The following is an 18,284-nucleotide window of genomic DNA, read 5'->3' as shown; positions in this document are numbered from 1 at the left end:
ATCCCCCCCCCGATTTACACCCCCCTGAACCCCCCCGATTCACATCCCCCCTGATTCACCCCCCCAATTCACCTCCCTGATTCACCCCCCCCTGATTCACCCCCCGATTCACACACCCCCAATTCACCCCCCCCGATTCACATCCCCCCGATTCAACCCCCCCGATTCACACCCTCCCGATTCAACCCCCCCCGATTCACCCCCCCCCCCGATTCACATCCTCCCGATTCACCCTCCCGATTCAACCCCCCCGATTCACCCCCCCCCGATTCACCCCCCCCCGATTCACCCCCCCGATTCACACCCTCCCGATTCACCCCCCCGATTCACACCCTCCCGATTCACACCCTCCCGATTCACCCCCCCGATTCACATCCTCCCGATTCAACCCCCCGATTCACACCCTCCCGATTCACCCCCCCGATTCACACCCTCCCGATTCACCCCCCCGATTCACACCCTCCCGATTCACCCCCCCGATTCACAACCTCCCGATTCACCCCCCCGATTCACATCCTCCCGATTCAACCCCCCCGATTCACACCCTCCCGATTCACCCTCCCGATTCACCCCCCCGATTCACAACCTCCCGATTCACCCCCCCGATTCACATCCTCCCGATTCAACCCCCCCGATTCACACCCTCCCGATTCACCCCCCCGATTCACCCTCCCGATTCACCCCCCCGATTCACAACCTCCCGATTCACCCCCCCGATTCACATCCTCCCGATTCAACCCCCCCGATTTAACCCCCCCGATTCACCCTCCCGATTCACCCCCCCGATTCACCCCCCCCGATTCACATCCTCCCGATTCAACCCCCCCGATTCAACCCCCCCGATTCAACCCTCCCGATTCACATCCCCCAATTCACACCCCCCAATTCACCCCCCCTCGATTCCCCCCCCTTGATTCACACCCCCCTCAATTCACACCTCTCCTTGATTCACACCCTCCCCCCAATTCACCCCCCCCCCCGATTCAAACCACCCCTCCGCCCCATTTCACACTTGCCCCTGATTCACACACCCCTCCCCCCACTGATTTACACCTGGCCTAATTAGCCTCCCTCCAATTCACCCACCCCCGATTCACCACCCCCCTGAACCCCCCAATTCACCCCCCCCCCCGATTCACCCCCCCAAATTCACCCCACCTCCCCGTGACTCACCCACCCCCTCCCCCCAATTCACCCACCACCCGATTCACCCCACGATTCACCAACCTCCCCCTCACCAATTCACCCCCCACTCCCCCCGATTCTCATTTCTATTGAGCCAAAATTGAAAATGAAAATTCACCACCAAGTGTTTGGCAAACACAACACAAACCGCAAGAGATGGACTGAAGTGTTTGTCACTTGAACGTGACACACTGATCCTCCCCACCCCAAACAAAGCTGACTTTTGAAATAATACTTTTCTTTTGAAGACAACGCCCTTTGTAAACTGAAGGCGAATGTCAGCATCGTGTTACTGACCGAACATCAACATCTCACAACAACAGGTTCATCCTCTCCCATGATGACAGTGCTGAATGTTCACTCCCTTTACATCCAGACCCTGCACCTTATCCCACCAGCACAGAGTGTCCTGCACTCCGGGGGAGACCTGCACTGTCAGAGGGTCAGTACTGAGGGAGCGCTGCACTGTCGGAGGGTCAGTACTGAGGGAGCGCTGCACTGTCGGAGGGGCAGTACTGAGGGAGTGCTGCACTGTCGGAGGGTCAGTACTGAGGGAGCGCTGCACTGTCGGAGGGTCAGTACTGAGGGAGCGCTGCACTGTCGGAGGGTCAGTACTGAGGGAGCGCTGCACTGTCGGAGGGGCAGTACTGAGGGAGTGCTGCACTGTCGGAGGGTCAGTACTGAGGGAGTGCTGCACTGTCGGAGGGGCAGTACTGAGGGGGTGCTGCACTGGTGGAGGGGCACTACTGAGGGAGTGCTGCATTGTCGGAGGGGCGGTACTGAGGGAGTCCTGCACTGACGGAGGGTCAGTACTGAGGGAGTACTTCATTGTCAGAGGTGCTGTCTTTCAGATGAGACGTTAAACCGAGGCCCCGTCTGCCCTTTCAGGTGGGCATAAAAGATCCCACAGCATTATTTGGAAGAAGAAACGGGGGAATTCTCCCCGGTGTACTGGCCAATATTTATATCTCAACCAACATCACTAAAACAAATTAATTGATCGTTCATTGATTTGCTGTTTGTGGGATCTTGCTGTGTGCAAATGGACTGTCATTTTTGCCTACAAAATTATAGTCGATGGGTGGGGAGGGGGGATGGGGAGGAGGGATGAGGAGAACATGAGAACATAAGAAATAGAAGCAGGAGTAGGCCACTCGGCCCCTCGAGCCTGCTCCACCATTCAATCAGATCATGGCTGATCTTCGTCCTCAACTCCACTTTCCTGCCTGATCCCCATATCCCCTGATTCCCCTAGAGTCCAAAAATCTATCGATCTCAGCCTTGAATATATTCAACGACTCAGCATCCACAGCCCTCTGGGGTAAAGAATTCCAAAGATTCACAACATTCTGAGTGAAGAAATTACTCCTCATCTCAGTCTTGAATGGCCGACCCCTTATCCTGAGACTATGCCCCCTAATTCTAGACTCTCCAGCCAGGGGAAACAATCTCTCAGCATCTACCCTGTCAAGCTCCCTCAGAATCTTGTATGTTTCAATGAGATCACCTCTCATTCTTCTAAACTCCAGAGAGTATAGGCCCATTCTACTCAATCTCTCCTCATAGGACAACCCTCTCATCCCAGGAATCAATCTAGTGAATCTTTGTTGCACCGCCTCCAGGCAAGTATATCCTTCCTTAGATAAGGAGACCAAAACCGTACACAGTACTCCAGGTGACGTCTCACCAAAGCTCTGTACAATTGTAGTAAGACTTCCTTATTCTTGTACTCCAACCCCTTTGCAATAAAGGCCAACATGCCATTTTTTTCCTTCAAGTACTTATCCAGTTCTCTTTTGAAGGCCACGATTGAATCTGCCTCCACCACCCCCTCGGGCAGTGCATTCCAGATCCTAACCACTCGCTGTTTTAAAAAGTTTTTCCTCATGCCAATCACCGTAAATCTGTGTCCTCTGGTTCTCGACCCTTCCACCAATGGGAACAGTTTCTCTCTGTCTACTCTGTCTAGACCTCTCATGATTTTGAATACCTCGATCAAATCTCCTCTCAACCTTCTCTTCTCTAAGGAGAACAATCCCAGCATCTCCAGTCTATCCACATAACTAAAGTCCCTCATCCCTGAAACCATTCTAGTAAATCTTTTCTGCACCCTCTCTAAGGCATTGAAACATCTTTCCTAAAGTGCAGTGCCCAGGACTAGACACAAAACTCCAGTTGTGGCCGAACCAGTGTTTTATAAAGGTTCATCATGACTTCCATACTTTTGTACTCTATGCCTCTATTTATAAAGCCCACGATCCCGTATCCTTTTTAAACCGCTTTCTCAACCTGCCCGGCCACCTTCAACGATTTGGTGCACAAATACCCCCAGATCTCTCTGTTCCTGCAACCCCTTTAGCATTGTACCATTTAGTTTATATTGCCTCACCTTGTTCTTTCTACCAAAATGTATCCCTTCGCACTTCTCTGCATTAAATTTCATCTGCCATGTGTTCGCCCATTCCACCAGCCTGTCTATGTCCTCTTGGAGTCTATCACTGTCCTCCTCACAGTTTACTACACTTCCAAGTTTTGTGTCTTCTGCAAATTTTGAAATTGTGTCCTGTACACCCAAGTCCAAGTCATTAATATATATCAAGAAAAGCAGTGGTCCTGGTAATGGCCCCTGGGGAACACCACTGTACACCCCACTCCAGTCCGAAAAACAACTGTTCACCACTACTCTCTGTTTCCTGTCACTTAGCCGATTTCGAATCCATGCTGCTACTGCCCCTTTTATTCCATGGACTTTAACTTTGCTGGCACTTCATTGAACGCCTTTTGAAAGTCCATATACACAACATCAACCGCATTGCCTTCATCAACCCTCTCTGTTACATCATCAAAAAACTCAATCAGGTTAGTTAAACACAATTTGCCTTTAACAAATCCATGCTGGCTTTCCTTAATAATCGACACTTGTCCAAATGACTGTTAATTTTATTCTGAATTATTGTTTCTAAAAGCTTCTCCACCACCGAGGTTAAACTGACTGGCCTGTAGTTGCTGGGTTTATCCTTACACCCTTTTTGAACAAGAGTGTAACATTTGCAATTCTCCAGTCCTCTGGCGTCACCCCCGTATATAAAGATGTTTGGAAGATTATGGCCAGAACCTCCGCAATTTCCACCCTTACTTCCCTCAGCAACCTAGGATGCATCCCATCCGGACTGGGTGACTTATCTACTTTAAGTACAGCCAGCCTTTCTAGTACCTCCTCTTTATCAATTTTTACCCCATCCAGTATCTCAACTACCTCCTCTTTTACTGTGACTTTGGCAGCATCTTCTTCCTTGGTAAAGACAGATGCAAAGTACTCATTTAGTACCTCGGCCATGCCCTCTGCCTCCATGAGTATGTCTCCATTTTGGTCCCTAATCAGCCCCACCCCTCCTCTTACTGCCCTTTTAATATTAATATGTCTAAAGAAGACTTTTGGATTCCCTTTTATGTTGGCTGCCAGTCTATTCTCATACTCTCTCTTTGCCCCTCTTAGTTCCTTTTTCACTTCCCCTCTAAACTTTCTATATTCTGCCTGATTCTCACTTGTGTTATCAGCCTGACATCTGTCATACGCCCCCTTTATCTGCTTCAATTTACTCTCTATCTCTTTTGTCATCCAGGGAGCTCTGGCTTTAGTTGCCCTAGTATGTCCTAGAGGCAACAAGGGGGCAAGCCATACTAGATTTAGTAATGAGTAATGAACCAGATTTAGTTAACAGCTTAACTGTGTGTGAACATCTATCCAATAGCGATCATAACATGATCGAGTTCAATGTAATGTTTGAAAGGGAAAAAAGTGAGTCAGCTGCTAAGATTCTAGACTTGGGTAAGGCCGACTTCAATGGGATGAGACAGAGACTGTCCACAGTAAACTGGGCAAATCTGTTAGTTGGTAAAACGACTGATGATCAGTGGGAAATGTTTAAAGAAACATTTAACGTGATACAGAACTGGTTTATACCCCTGAGGGGCAAGAACTCTACTTGCCAAAAAAACAGCCATGGACAACTAAAGAGGTAAAGGACAGTATAAGACATAAGGAAAGGGCATACAAAAAGGCAAAAAATGGCACAGATCCTGGCGAATGGGAAAGATACAAAGATCAACAAAGGGTCACAAAACAGATAGTAAGAGCTACAAAAAGAGAGTATGAAAAGAAACTTGCAAGGGATATCAAAACCAATACAAAGAACTTTTATAGTTATATTAGGAAAAAGAGGGTGGTCAGAAGCAGTGTTGGCCCCTTAAAAACTGAAAGTGGGGATATTGTCATTGACAATGGGGAAATGGCGGACATGTTGAACAATTACTTTGCATCAGTATTTACAGTAGAAAAAGAGGATAGCATTCCGGAAATCCCAAGAAAACTAATATTGAATTGGGGACAGGGACTCGATAAAATTAACATGAGTAAAGCAACAGTAATGAAGAAAATAATAGCACTAAAGAGTGACAAATCCCCAGGACCAGATGGTTTCCATCCCAGGGTTTTAAAGGAAGTAGGTGAGCAGATTGCAGATGCCCTAAGTATAATCTTTCAAAGTTCTCTAGATTCAGGAATTGTCCCTCTAGATTGGAAAATTGCACATGTCACTCCGCTTTTTAAGAAAGGAGAGAGAGGGAAACCGGGGAATTTTCGACCAGTTAGCCTAACATCTGTTGTGGGGAAAATGCTGGAGTCTATAATTAAGGATAGGGTGACTGAACACCTTGAGAATTTTCAGTTAATCAGGGAGAGCCAGCATGGATTTGTGAAAGGTAGGTCGTGCCTGACAAACCTGATTGAATTTTTTGAAGAGGTGACTAAAGTAGTGGACAGGGGAATGTCAATGGATGTTATTTATATTGACTTCCAGAAGGCATTTGATAAGGTCCCACATAAGAGACTGTTAGCTAAGTTAGAAGCCCATGGAATCGAGGGAAAAGTACGGACTTGGTTAGGAAATTGGCTGAGCGAAAGGCAACAGAGAGTAGGGATAATGGGTAAGTATTCACATTGGCAGGATGTGACTAGTGCAGTCCTGCAGGGATCTGTCTCGGGGCCTCAATTATTCACAATATTTATTAATGACTTAGATGAAGGCATAGTAAGTCTTATATCTAAGTTTGCCGATGACACAAAGATTGGTGACATTGTAAGCAGTGTAGATGAAAACATAAAATTACAAAGGGATATTGATAGATTAGGTGAATGGGCAAAACTGTGGCAAATGGAATTCATGTAGACAAATGTGAGGTCATCCACTTTGGATCAAAAAAGGATAGAACAGGGTACTTTCTAAATGGTAAAAAGTTAAAAACTGTGGATGTCCAAAGGGACTTAGGGGTTCAGATACATAGATCATTGAAGTGTCATGAACAGGTGCAGAAAATAATCAAGAAAGCTAATGGAATGCTGGCCTTTATATCTAGAGGACGAGAGTACAAGGGGGCAGAAGTTATGCTGCAGCTATACAAAACCCTGGTTAGACTGCACCTGGAGTACTGTGAGCAGTTCTGGGCACCGCACCTTCGGAAGGACATATTGGCCTTGGAGGGAGTGCAGCGTAGGTTTACTAGAATGATACCCGGACTTCAAGGGTTAAGTTACGAGGAGAGATTACACAAATTGGGGTTGTATTCTCTAGAGTTTAGAAGGTTAAGGGGTGATCTGATCGAAGTTTATAAGATATTAAGGGGAATGGATAGGGTGGATAGAGAGAAACTATTTCCGCTGGTTGGGGATTTTAGGAGTAGGGGGCACAGTCTAAAAATTAGAGCCAGACCTTTCAGGAGCGAGATTAGAAAACATTTCTACACACAAAGGGTGGTAGATGTTTGGAACTCTCTTCCGCAAATGGCAATTGATACTAGCTCAATTGCTAAATTTAAATGTGAGATAGATAGCTTTTTGGCAACCAAAGGTATTAAGGGATAAGAACATAAGAACATAAGAAATAGCAGCAGGAGTAGGCCAATCGGCCCCTCGAGCCTGCTCCGCCATTCAATAAGATCATGGCTGATCTGATCCTAATCTCAAATCTAAATTCATGTCCAATTTCCTGCCCGCTCCCCGTAACCCCTAATTCCCTATGGGCCAAAGGCAGGTATATGGAGCTGGATCACAGATCAGCCATGATCTTATCAAATGGTGGAGCAGGCACGAGGGGCTGAATGGCCTACTCCTGTTCCTATATTCCTATGTTCCTATGTTCCTATCTTTCTCCCAGTGGGAATGTACCTAGACTGTACCCGAACCATCTCCTCCTTAAAGGCTGCCCACTGTTCGATTAAAGTTTTGCCTGCCAATCTTTGATTCCAATTTACCCAGTCCAGATCTGTTCTCATCCCAGTGAAATTGGCCCTCCTCCAATTAAATATTTTTACTTTAGAGTGGTCCTGGTCCTTTTCCATTGCTAATCTAAACCTTATGATACTATGATCGCTGTTCCCTAAATGTTCCCTCGCTGACACTTGCTCCACTTGGCCCACCTCATTCCCCAGAACCAGATCCAGCAATGCCTCCTTCATCATTGGGCCTGAAACATACTGTCAAGAAAGTTCTTCGGAACACAATTCAGAAATTCCTCCCCCTCTCTGCCGTTTACATTATTACTACCCCAGTCTATATTATTGATGGGCGAGATGGTCTTTTCCTGCCTGCCATTTCCAGATTTTTGTGTCTCTTTTTCAAAGTGGTGGCTCCCATTGCAATCAGCGGCACAGTACTTGGGCTCTTTCCCATTGGCGATGTCATGGCCCAGCCTCGCCAGCCATGGGGGGACTGTTCTAGGTGGTCTTTTCAAAACAGTCAGCTCAATATATTTATTTACAGGTTTATATTTACCCATTCCTCTTGTAATTGGGATTGATACATTTTTCTAAATCCAACAGAGATTTTAAGTAAACAACAGATGCCAATGTTCTGCTCTGACGATGGGATTGAAACAGTCTATAGGGTGGTTCACCTGCATAACTGCCCCATCTACCATCAAGATCCAATGTGCAAATCAAAGTGTCAAGTAACACATATAAAGGTTGGCCCTTTTCTGAATTGCTTTGCACTGTGGGAAATGGAGCCTTCCATTAGCTGCAGGTCCGATGGAAGCCAGTGGATGCCGGTGAGATCATCTACAATCCAAGGGTAAAGTCTGTCTCGACAGGTGTAATGGTGCTAATCCCGAGAGGGGCTTCCACACCTAGATTCACAATGGAAACCAAGCCCAGCGAGTCAGGGCCTGGACCTCGGCGAGTTTCCAATCGCCAGATGCAGGGTGTGAAGGATCACCGCCCGAGCAGGAGTCCCCTGGATACCGAGTATCCACACACAGTGTGGCCCAGATGACCAGGGCCCTTCGGAGGCTGCTCGCTCTGTTCCTGTTTTGATTTATTTTTGTTACTTTAGTTGGTTGTGCTGTTTGTCTGTTATTAAAAAAAACAATTTGGACAGACCACACCTCCCTGATATCTGAGTGGTGTGGCCACTTTAAGCTGGCTGTTTCCTGTATCCTCGGACTAGCTTACAATAGGATCCATGCCCTCTGTAAACAGGGCAGCTCAGAACACACAGGGAGCAGAAAATCCCCGTGTGTGAGAAAAAGCCCGACTCACAATAAAATCTACAAAATACTTTGCAATATCTGCAAACTTGCTTCTTCTTATCATATATATGAGCACAGGAGCGCTGTGGTTATGTTACTGGACCAGTAATCCAGAGAACATGAATTCAAATCCCACCAGGGCAGTTTGAGAATTTGAATCCAGTTTTTAAAAGCTGGAAATAAAGAGCTGGGTTCAGTTAAGTGACCATGAAGCTATCGGATTGTTGGAAAAATCCAAACGGTACACTAATGTCCTTTAGGGAAGGAAACCTGCCGTCCTTACCCGATCTGGGCCTGTACGTGACTCCAGTCCCACAACAACATGGTTGACTCTTAACTGCCCTCTGAAGTGACCGAGCAAATCACTCAGTTGCGGCAATAAATGCCAGACTTGCCAGCGACGCCCATATCCCGAGAATGAACAATACGAAAAAATAACAAATCACCTGTCCCATCCTTAGTCTTTCACTTTAATCATATGAGAGTTGGGGCATTGTATCACTGGGGGAGGCGGAGGGGGGATCTCCAGGATTTGGGGAAGAGGGGGAAATAACCAATGGCCTTGAGGTGAGGTGTGTGACCCCTTCTTACTCCTCCCTCCCCATAGACTGAGGTGTAATTGAGTCTAATTGGGATGGATCCACATGACAAGGAGTTAGTTTTTTTACAGGTGTTTAATGGCCCCAGGCATTGCCTGAACTGATGGAAAGTGAGCCAGTTCATTTAAATACTGTGAGAACAAAATCCGGTTTAGTGACTATATGCCAATAAAGACATTAGACAGAGATTAAGCATCATCATTTCATTAAAGCTGATTTGCCTGAGGGAAATGTGAGCACAGATTTAAGTTGTGGGAACCGACAGTGAGTAACAGGTAAAGAATCGCCAAAAGGTTCGTCTGTTATTGAGGTGACAACGTGTACCACCTATTATTGGCTAAGTGTGTAAAACATCACACTCCAGAGCCAGGGAACACTGCCATCATTTAATAAACGGTTAACTAGATTCCATTGTTTCAGAATCTAGTCCAGCACAAAAATAGGGAGTGTGGTTATCTGTGAGGAGGACTGTGAGTGACCCTCGGGGCCAGAGACAGGTTAATAGAACGGGTGGCTGAAATTAAATATGGAGAAATGTGAGGTGATATTTTGAAAGGAAGGAGGAAAGGAAATATACAAAAAATGGTAAAACTTCAAAAGGAACAGAGGAGCAGAGAGACTGAGGGGTTCAGACACACGTCATTAAATGTGAGACGACCAGGGAAAAAAGTACACGGTAAAGTAATTGTATAATTAGGGACACTAAGTACAAAGGCAGAGGTGCTGCTAATGCTGCACAAACCATGGGTTAGGCTACGGTTCGAATATTGGGCCGGATTTTGCTGTGAGCAGTGAACGAACGGCACCCACTGTTTGTTAGACTTGCACTTGCCCACAGACTTTCTATGGGGTTTTGCACAGCAAGTTACTGTTAGTTAGAGATCCATTCAGCATGGCCCCCTCTCCCAGGCTCTCATTCCAACCCGGCCCCTCTACCGACCCCCTCTACAGGGCAACTGAGACCGGTGTGAACAGGACAAGCAGCTGTGTTACCCTTAACAAATCAGATTGAAGAATCGTTAATGAGCAGCGCAGAATCTGAACCAGGAAGTGTGAGTTAGAAGAGTGAATTCACTGTAAAATCAGGTACAGAAAGTGAAATAAAGAGAGGGTAAGAAAGATTGAATGAAGAGAGAGAGATAAGAGAGACAGAAAAAGGTAAAAAAAAATTGTTTATGTTTTTTAAAATCTCCAACAATAACTAAAACCTGAAGGAATGAGACTCCACACTTGTAATAATTTAATTTTCAGTGCCAGAGAAGTTGACTGGCAGTAATTAACACTGATCACGCTGTTAAACGGGTACTTAGACTGAAATGGACAAGCCCTAACTTTCCGTGGCGAGTTTAGTTTGTATCCACCGCGCAAATACAGGAACTTCACGCCGTTCGATGTATTTCACCGGTGAGGCAGACGGTGAGATGCCGTTTTCGAGAAGCTAACGGCATCTCGGACAGCAGCTTGTGGATTTTCACGTTTAACTGTGTATCTGCCCCTCGCCTGAAGTTGCTGTGAGATTTGCACATAAATAACGGCGAATGCCATTAGCCTCATCGTTACTTTCAGAGCAGAGTCCGGCCCATTGTGTCCAGCTTTGGGCTCCTCGCTTTAGGAAGGATGTGAGGGACATGGAGGGAAGGCAGGAGATTTGCTCAGATCATCCCGGGAACAGAGGCTTTAGTGATGAGAAGCAACTGGTCACTGGGACTCTTTTCATTCGAATGCAGAAGGTTAAGAGGAGATTTTAAGGAGGGGTTCAAAATTCTGAAGGGTTTCGATGAGAAAAATTGAAAACATTATTTCCACTAGTCAGTGAGTCAATAAATTTGCATAAATTTAAGGCAAGGAACAAAAAGAAAGTTCAAGAGAATTTTTTTTAACGCAATGGGTTTTCAAAAAAATCATTCTGGGGATATGGGCGTCGCTGCATTTATCGTCCAGTCCCAGTCACAGAATCATAGAATGGTTACAGCGCAGAAGGAGGCCTTTCAGCCCATCGAGTCCATGCCGGCTCTCTGAAGGAGCAGTCCAGCTAGTCCCACTCCCCCGCACTTTCCCCGGAGCCCTGCAATTTTTTCCCTTTCAAGTATTTATCCAATTCCCTTAACAAAACCATGATTGAATCTGCCTCCACCACCCTTCGGGCAGTGCATTCCAGATCATAACCACTCGCTGTGTAGAAAGGTTTTTCCTCATGTCGCCTTCGATTCCTTTGCCAATCACTTTAAATTTATGATCTCTGGTTCTTGATCCTTCCAACAATGGGAACAGTTTCTCTCTATCTACTCTGTCTAGACCCTTCATGAATTTTTGAATACCTCGATCAAATCTCGTCTCAACCATCTATGCTCCAAGGAGAACAATCCCAGCTTCTCCAGTCAATTCAAGCAACTGAAGTCCTTCATCCCTGGAATTATTCCAGTAAATCTCTTCTGCAGCCTCTCTAAGGCCTTCACATCCTTCCCAAAGTGGGACGCCCAGAACTGGACACAATACTCCAGTTGTGGCCGAACCAGTGCCCTATAATGGTCCATCATAACTTCCCTGCTTTTTGACTGTATTGATAAAGCCCAGGATCCCGCATGCTTCTTCAACCGCCCTCTCCACCTGCCCCGCCTCCACCAATGACCTGTGCACATACACCCCCAGATCTCTCCGCCTCTGCACTCCTTTTAGAATTGTACCATTTAATTTATATTGCCTCTCCTCGTTCTTACTGGCAGAATGTATCACTTTGCATTAAATTTCATCTGCCACGTGTCCACCCATTCCACCAGCCTGTCTATATCCTCTTGAAGTCTATCACTATCCTCCTCATTGTTCACTACACTTCCAAGTTTTGTTTCATCTGCAAATTTTGAAATTGTGCCCTGTACACCCAAGTCCGAGTCATTAATATATATCAAGAAAAGCAGTGGTCCCAGCACCGACCCCTGGGGAACACCACTGTACACCTCCCTCCAGTCCAAAAAACAACCGTTCACCACTACTCTCTGCTTCCTGTAACGCCGTCATTTTCGTCCCACATCATGGGTGAAACTTGAGGAATTGTTTCCTCCAGCTGATCGACCACACTGAGTATATAGAAAATAGGAGCAAGAGTAGGCCATTCGGCCCTTCGGGCCTGCTCCGCCATTCAAAATGATCATGGCTTATCGTCTAACTCAGTACCCTGTTCTTGCTTTTTCCCCATATCCCTTGATCCCTTTAGCATTAAGAAATATATCTATCTCCTTCTTGAATACATCTAATGACTTGGCCTCCACTGCCTTCTGTGATAGAGAATTCCACAGGTTCACCACCCTCTGAGTGAAGAAATTTCTCCTCATCTTGGTTCTAAATGGCATACCCCATATCCTGAGACTGTGACCCCTGGTTCTGGACTCCCCAGCCATCGGGAACATCCTCCCTGCATCTAGTCTGTCTAGTCCTGTTAGAATTTTATATGTTTCGATGAGATCACCTCTCATTCTTCTAAACTCTAGTCAATATAGGCCTAGTCGACCCAATCTCTCCTCATACGTCAGTCCTGCCATCCCAGGAATCAGTCTGGTAAACCTTCGTTGTACTCCCTCCATGGCAAGGACATCCTTCCTCAGATAAGGAGACCAAAACTGCACACAATACTCCAGATGTGGTCTCACCAAGACCCCGTACAACTGCAGTAAGACATCCCTGCTCCTGTACTCAAATCCTCTTGCAATGAACGCCAACATACCATTCGCCTTCCTAACTGCTTGCTGCACTTGAATGCTCGCTTTCAGCGACTGGTGTACAAGGACACCCAAGTCTCGTTGCACCTCCCCTTTTCCCAATCTATCACCATTCAGATAATAATCTGCCTTTCTGTTTTTACAACCAAAGTGGATAACCTCACATTTATCCACGTTATACTGCATCTGCCATGTTCTTGCCCACTCACCCAACTTGTCCAAATCACATTGGAGCCTCTTTGCATCCTCCTCACAGCTCACATTCCACCCCAGCTTTGTGTCATCTGCAAACTTGGATGTTCAGTTCCCATCCTTGGTCACCCTGCAGCCATGTCTCCATAATCGCAACTATATCATAACCGTTAATATCTATCTGCGCTGTTAATTCATCTAGCTTATTGCGAATGCTCTGCGCATTAAGACACAATGCCTTTAGACTTGTCTTTTTAAGATTGCTAGTCATTTTAGTTTTATTTTGCACTATGGCCCTATTTGTTTTTCGCCCTTGTTTTCTCTGCCTTCCACTATTGCTTCTTCCCTTTCTGTCTTTTGTTTCTATCCTTGTTTCCCCCTCCTCTGTCTCCCTGCTCAGGTTCCCATCCCCCTGCCATTCTAGTTTAAACCTTCCCCAACAGCACCAGCAAACACCTGAGAAGGTGGTGGTGGGCCGCCTTCTTGAAGTGGTTTGATCCAAATGAGTGGCTTACCAGAGTCAGCTACATTGGTGTGGGCCCAGACCGGGTAAGGACGGCAGGTTTCCTTCCCTTAAGGAGGAATCCGGGGTGTTGCTCACAGCAGTCTTCAGGGGATTAATCTTTAATTCCTCAAAACTCCATGATAATTCTGGAATGTCAATGTGTGAGGAGGGGGAGGGGTGTGGAGTGAGGCGAGAGTTGGAGAGTGAGGGGGAGTGGGGGAGCAGTGGGGAGTGAGGAGTGGGGAAGAGAGTGGGGGAGAGAGTGAGGGAGAGAGTGGGGAATGAGGGAGAGAGTGGGGAGTGGGGGAGAGAGTGGGGAATGAGGGAGGGAGTGGGGGAGAGAATGGGGAGTGGGGGAGAGAGTGGGGAGTGGGGGAGAGAGTGGGGAGTGGGGGAGGGAGTGAGGGAGAGAGTGGGGAGTGAGGAGTGAGGGAGAGAGTGGGGAGTGAGGGAGAGAGTGGGGAGTGAGGAGTGGGGGAGTGAGGAGTGGTGGGGAGTGGGGGAGAGTGTGGGGAGTAGGGGAGAGAGGAGTGGGGAAGAGAGTGAGGAGTGAGGGAGAGAGTTGGTGAGTGAGGAGTGGGAAAGAGAGTGAGGAGTGGGGGAGAGTGTGGGGAGTGTGGGGAGAGAGTGGGGAGTGTGGGGAGAGAGTGGGGAGTGGGAGAGAGTGGGGAGTGGGAGAGTGAGGAGTGTGGAGAGTGGGGGAGAGAGTGGGGAGTGGGGGAGAGGAGTGGGGGAGAGTATGGGGAGTGTGGAGAGTGGGGGAGAGTGTGGGGAGTGGGGGAGAGAGGAATTGGGGGAGAGTATGGGGAGTGTGGAGAGTGGGGGAGAGAGTGGGGAGTGGGGGAGAGGAGTGGGGGAGAGTGTGGGGAGTGTGGAGAGAGGGGAGAGAGTGGGGAGTGGGGGAGAGAGGAGTGGGGGAGAGTGTGGGGAGTGTGGGGAGAGAGGGGGGAGTGAGGGAGAGTGAGGACTTGGTGGGCGAGTGGGGGGATTGAGGAGTGGGGGGAGTGGGGCCAAGCCCCATCTCAGTGCAATGGGGGAGTGGGGAAGAGGAGTACTGCCCTCTGACTCACTCTCGTCCACTTACAGAGACGTACTTTTGGAGAACTGGGTCTGTGAGCTGACTCCACACTCTTGGACCCTGTTTGCATCTCCAGGAGGCCACTGGTTATCGGGCAGAATGAGGAGCCAGACAGATTCTCCAAAAATAAAACAAGTCTCATTATTGAATAGAATTCTTCAAACAGTCGGTCAGATGATGGAGGGTCACTCTGGCTCATCATTGACTCATGTTAAATAAAGAACTCACAGAATAGAATGATACAGTTCAGAACGAGGCCATTCGGCCCATCGTGCCTGTGCCGGCCCTTTGAAAGAGCTATCCAATTAGTTCCACTCTCCTGCTCTTGCCTCACAGCCCTGCAAATTTTTCCTTTTCAAGTATTTATCCAATTCCCTTTTGAAAGTTACTATTGAATCTGCTGCCAAATTCCAGATCATTACAACTTGTCGCATAAAAAAATGTTTCCTCATCTCCTCTCTGGCTCTTTTACCAATTATCTTAAATCTGTGTCCTCTGGTTACTGACCCTTCTGCCACTGGAAACAGTTTCTCCGTATCTACTCTATCAAAATCATTCATAATTTTGAACACCTCCATCAAATCTCCTCTCGACCTTCTCTGCTCCAAGGAGAACAACCCACACTTCCAGGTAGGATGGTGGTCAGAATCAGGAACCCTGGCTGCTTTTCTCCGACCAGGCCCAGTGTGACTGGCTGAGAAGGAAGGACTGTGGGAATCTCCTGGTGTGTGGGAATCTCCTGGTGTGCGGGAATCTCCTGATGTGTGGGAATCTCCTGGTGTGTGGGAATCTCCTGATGTGTGGGAATCTCCTGCACCAGCCAGGAATCTGACTCACTCCAAGAGCACATGGAGAGAGTCTCAACAGTCTCGACTTCTTCACGGGCACTGATCCAAAGCTGACTCTAACTGAGCAGCACGCTGAGAACCTGCAAACCTTACAGCAAAACACTTCCCTCACTGCCAATTTCCACCTTTACCTGGCAGATGTTGGTGAATGTCTCAGTGGCACCTTTGACTGGATGTTCAGTGAAGGTCGTGTAGGGCATGTCGGCACTCCAAGGATTCCAGCGGGAGACGAAGGATGCCTCTCGCAGTTTGTCCCAGTGAACACGTAGCCCTTTACCATCTCTCCTACAGAAACAATCAGCATTTCAGGAAATTGGACAAACAGTAAACTAGATGAGTGATGTTTACTTTTGTGTTTGGTCAGGTGCTAGACTGATTCACACAGACCGTATGAAATATAAAGAAAGACATCACATCCCAAAGCACATTACAACCTGAGAATTACCCATAAAATGTAACCACATACAGCACAGCAAGATCCCACACAGCGAATGAATGATTGACCAGGTAATGCGTGATTGGTGGTGTTTGTTGAGAGAGGAATATTAGCCAGGACACCAGGGTAAATCCCTGCTCTTCAAATAGTGCCAAGGGATCGTTTACATTATCTGTGCAGAGAGACAGGGCCTTGTTTTATCTGTTTTAAATAGGTGAGAGGGGATCGAGGGATGTGAGAGGGGATTGAGGGATGAGGTGAGGGGATTGAGGGATGTGAGAGCGCATTGAGGGATGTGAGAGGGAATCAAGAGATGAGGCGAGAGGGGATTGAGGGATGTAAGAGGGGATCGAGGGATGAGGCGGGAGGGGATCGAGGGATGAGGCAGGAGGGGATCGAGGGATGAGGCGGGAGGGGATCGAGGGATGTAAGAGGGGATCGAGGGATGAGGCGGGAGGGGATCGAGGGATGAGGCGGGAGGGGATCGAGGGATGAGGCGGGAGGGGATCGAGGGATGAGGCGGGAGGGGATCGAGGGATGAGGCGGGAGGGGATCGAGGGATGAGGTGAGAGGGGATTGAGGGATGAGGTGAGAGGGGATCGAGGAATATAAGAGGGGATCGAGGGATGAGGCGAGAGGGGATCGAGGGATAGAAGAGGGCATCAAGGGATGAGGCGAGAGGGGATTGAGGGATATAAGAGGGGATGAGGTGAGAGGGGATCAAGGGATGAGGTGAGAGGGGATCGAGGGATGAGGTGAGTGGGGATTGAGGGATGAGGTGAGGGGATTGAGGGATGAGGTGAGAGGGGATCGAGGGATGAGGTGAGAGGGGATTGAGGGATGAGGTGAGGGGATTGAGGGATGAGGTGAGAGGGGATTGAGGGATATGAGAGGGGATTGAGGGATGAGGTGAGGGGATTGAGGGATGAGGTGAGGGGATTGAGGGATGTGAGAGGGGATTGAGGGATGAGGTGAGAGGGGATCGAGGGATGAGGTGAGGGGATTGAGGGATGAGGTGAGTGAGTCGGTCAGTAGTTTTCCCACTTCACTGACAAATTCAGGGTAAAAATGAGAAATGGGTGGGGATTTTTCCATCTTGGATTTGAACCAAATAACCTGATACTTTATTGCTTCATCTGTACAACTGAAGCACGGCAGATCGAGTTGTTTATGATTGCAGGATCAGGTTGATCGCTAATCCAACATTACCATGATTGACTGTACAGTGTTTTGTAAACATTTGCATAGAACTCACTCCGAGCCCACTGAGGAGTGAATCGGTTTCGACATGCCATTAAACTATGTACATTGCATCTGAGATTGCTTGTTCCAGTTCTGGGTAAATCACTGGCTGTTAATGATTCACACAAAAGTACTGAATGAATTGTTTTACTGAAACCTCGTGCACTATTTGTAGAGTCAATGGAATGAGCAGTGACCCAGAGTAGGATCTTTCACCGTTAAACACAGGTGTAATCCTACCTGAAGTAGGTCGGCCAAATGGAATGAGATAGGAAGGACTCTGCTGTCTGCTTTTGTCAGGATAATTATTCCACTTTCTCTGGACCTCATTATGCTCTGCACCAATTGGAAGATTGATCCAGTGCCAGCTCCCCAATGTTGCTGCCTGATCGATAGCCATTGCTGCTCAGACCATGCGGCTGGTTCACGGACTACCAACCTGTCCCATTCCTGCCCTGCATCAATGGAAGCAAAGTACCTGGTCCTTCCTTATAGAAACCAGGCTGAGATTGAGAACTCAAGGTGGGGAGGGGATGAGATTGAGACCCCGAGGGGCAGGGGATGAGATTGAGAACCCGAGGGGCAGGGGATGAGATTGAGACCCCGAGGGGCAGGGGATGAGATTGAGACCCTGAGGGGCAGGGGATGAGATTGAGACCCTGAGGGGCAGGGGATGAGATTGAGAAGCCGAGGGACAGGGGATGAGATTGAGAACTCAAGGTGGGGAGGGGATGAGATTGAGAAGCCGAGGGACAGGGGATGAGATTGAGAACTCAAGGGGGTGAGGGGATGAGATTGAGACCTCAAGGGGGGGGAGGGGAGGGGATGAGATTGAGACCTCGAGGGGCAGGGGATGAGATTTCTAGCCCAGACTTACACTGACGTCTTGTCCAGAAAGGACCC

At 47.9% G+C, this 18,284-nt stretch overlaps 1 protein-coding gene across 2 annotated transcripts in view; it reads right to left on the bottom strand.

Moving 5' to 3' along the window:
- The window catches only part of LOC137331211 (tumor protein p63-regulated gene 1-like protein), a 115,915-nt gene that overhangs the window by 1,533 nt on the left and 96,098 nt on the right, over positions 1-18,284 (bottom strand). For both annotated transcript variants that reach the window (XM_067994839.1, XM_067994838.1), the window contains one exon: positions 15,835-15,988. In XM_067994839.1, the coding sequence (XP_067850940.1) occupies positions 15,835-15,988 (154 nt within the window). The remainder of the gene's footprint in view (positions 1-15,834; positions 15,989-18,284) is intronic.

This window comes from Heptranchias perlo, chromosome 13 (assembly GCF_035084215.1).
Source record: "Heptranchias perlo isolate sHepPer1 chromosome 13, sHepPer1.hap1, whole genome shotgun sequence".
NCBI lineage: Eukaryota > Metazoa > Chordata > Chondrichthyes > Hexanchiformes > Hexanchidae > Heptranchias > Heptranchias perlo.
Note: the sequence above shows the minus strand (reverse complement) of the source record. Positions and strands in the feature narration are given on the sequence as shown.